The 2,289-nt window shown below is 66.4% G+C and overlaps 1 protein-coding gene across 1 annotated transcript; it reads right to left on the reverse strand.

Annotated features, from left to right (window-relative positions):
• Positions 1 to 958: 958 nt before the first annotated feature.
• On the reverse strand, positions 959 to 2,276 carry PRELID1 (PRELI domain containing 1; the record flags this gene model as incomplete). Its single annotated transcript, XM_006035618.2, has 4 exons — positions 959 to 1,235; positions 1,470 to 1,548; positions 1,719 to 1,832; positions 1,953 to 2,276. Coding segments are annotated over 4 exons (654 nt in total), but the record flags the coding sequence as incomplete, so codon positions are not given.
• Positions 2,277 to 2,289: the final 13 nt, after the last annotated feature.

Here is a 2,289-nt window from a genome sequence, read left to right on the forward strand (position 1 = left end):
ACCAAGGTCAGTGGCTGCGGGCCCCAGACCACCCCCTCCAGCTCTGGGCGGGCGGGCGGGCAGGCAGCCGCGTACCCCAGCACCTCGGGCCACCTGGACCCCTGTGGGGGGAGGGGGTCTGAGCAGGGGAAGCCCCTCCCCGGCAGGACCTGTCAAGGCTTTGCCTCCTCGCGCAGAGGATGCGGAGATCGACGTGGAAATGACCGTGTTCGACAGCAGCGAGGGGGATATGCTGGCCCGCTTCAGTGCCGGCAGGGAGCACAGCTACTCCAGCACCCATCGCCCGTGGCTATGATGGCACCCAGCCAGGCTGCCACAGCCTAGGCCCAAGGAGCCCTGGTCCAGATGGGCGCGCCGCTTCCTTGCCCACCACCCTGCTGAGCCCATGGGCCTGGGAGGAGCCCTGAAGACCCATCAGCCGCATCCCCTGGAGCAGCGTGGGCACCCCCTGCATATACCCCACCACCCAGGCATGCGGTGGGAGGAGCCTGCCCCTGCTTTCAACCGCTGCCAGCTGCTGGGACCGAGCTGCATGCTCTGACAGCCACAGGTGCACTGAGGGGGAGGGAAGAAGGTGGGGGCTCTTGCTCTGGGTGGCAGGAACTGGAACCGCTTCAGAAAATGCCGCCCTGCAAGCAGGCAGGCAGCAGCGATGCCCCACGCCCTGTCAGGCCTCCTCTGCTTGCACAGGGCTGAGCGCCAGCAGGGGCTGTAGGCACCCAAGCGCCTCCCTCTGCTGCCAGGACATTGCTGAATGCAACAGGAACAGGGGGGCCAAAGCCAGCTTCTCTTGGAGAGCTGCACCCGCTATCACAGCCCCAGCCCTCGTCCCCGGGACTGGGACTTGGCCTCCTGCTTCCAGCAGCCCACGCCCTCCCTAGCCTGCCGGTGGAGTCTAACCCTGGCCCTGGGTGACACATGGACCTGCGCTGCCAGCCAGGCCCAGCCAAAACAAGCCTCAGGGAGTTGAATGTTTAATGATAATTACATCTCAGGAAGGCGCTCTCCATCACTGATTGTCAGACTTGTACAACATTGATTAAAAAATATAAAATCTACGGAGGTCCTGTCTGGGGGGAGGAACAGGTGGAGCTGAGCTCACATGTACTGCTGCTTCTTGGTGGCTGCCTTGCTGGCCAGGTCCTTGGCTTTCTCTGTAGCTGCTAAGGCCGTCTCCTTGGCCTTCTCCGTTGCCTGCTTTGCGGTCTCCACCAGTGTTTTGGATGGAGCTTCCCCTGCAATGAGTCACTGACCTGTAACCGCCTGGGCGCCTCCGCCCCCGGAGGGCAGGGACAGCTTCCCCTCTGCACCGGGAGGGCTGAGTAACTCCCTGCCCTGACAGCACAGGTTCCACCACCCAGGCCGGCAGAGCTGGTGTTGCGGCAGGCAGAGCTGCTCCCGCAGCGCAGCGTGGCCAGCAGCAATCCACACGCCCAGCCGGTACCAGCCCCGCCCGCACGCACACGCACCTTGGATCCTAGCCAGCGCGTACTCGAAGCCCTTGGTGCTCTTGGTCACGTTGCTCTTGAACCGGGCCAGGCCGAACTCCTGCAACAGGAAACGCTGTGAGGCTGCAGCTCAGACCCAGCGGTCCCAGCAGCAGATCAGCTTCCAAGCGCTTCCTGCCCCCATCCCACCAGGGCTGTCTGGGCGGCACGCTGGGCTCCTGGAGGGCCACGTCCCGGCCGTGCATGGGGACCCTGGGAACGAACACTGACCTGGACGGCCCGGGAGATGCCGAAAAGGCTGGAGGAAATCCAGGCTTCCCGCTGCACCTCCGTCCAGCCGCTGTTCTCTGGGTTCACACAGTAAACGCAGCGCTCCTCCACCACCTGCCAGGGAGAGGACGGTGCGGCGTGAGCCCTGCCCGCAGCTCCAGCCCCGTCCCGGGGGGCGGGAGCCCTTCCTTGCCCAGGCAGACACCCCCGGCCCGGCCCAGCCCGGCCGCCCACCATCAGGCGTGCGTGGTTGATGTTCCAGGTGAAGGTGGTCATGGTCTGGTTCTGGGGGTCCACGATGGAGTCCTCCAGGATGTACACCGAGTGCGCCACGTTGGCGGGGAAGAAGCGCTCGGCCCAGCGCGGCATCCTGTTGGTCTTGGTCAGGAGCCGCCGGGAGAGCAGCTTCTGGTCCGGCGTCACCTCGCGGTGCACGATGTCCTCGGTCAGCACGTGCTTGCTGCGGGGGCGGGGGGGGGCATCAGAGATGGGGGCCCGGCCCGGCCCAGGCCAGCGCCCCAAGGAGCGGCGCCCCCGGCCCGGTCCCGCCCCCGGCCCCGGCCCCGGCCCG

This window comes from Alligator sinensis, unplaced genomic scaffold (genome assembly GCF_000455745.1).
Source record: "Alligator sinensis unplaced genomic scaffold, ASM45574v1 scaffold1170_1, whole genome shotgun sequence".
NCBI classification, from domain to species: domain Eukaryota; kingdom Metazoa; phylum Chordata; order Crocodylia; family Alligatoridae; genus Alligator; species Alligator sinensis.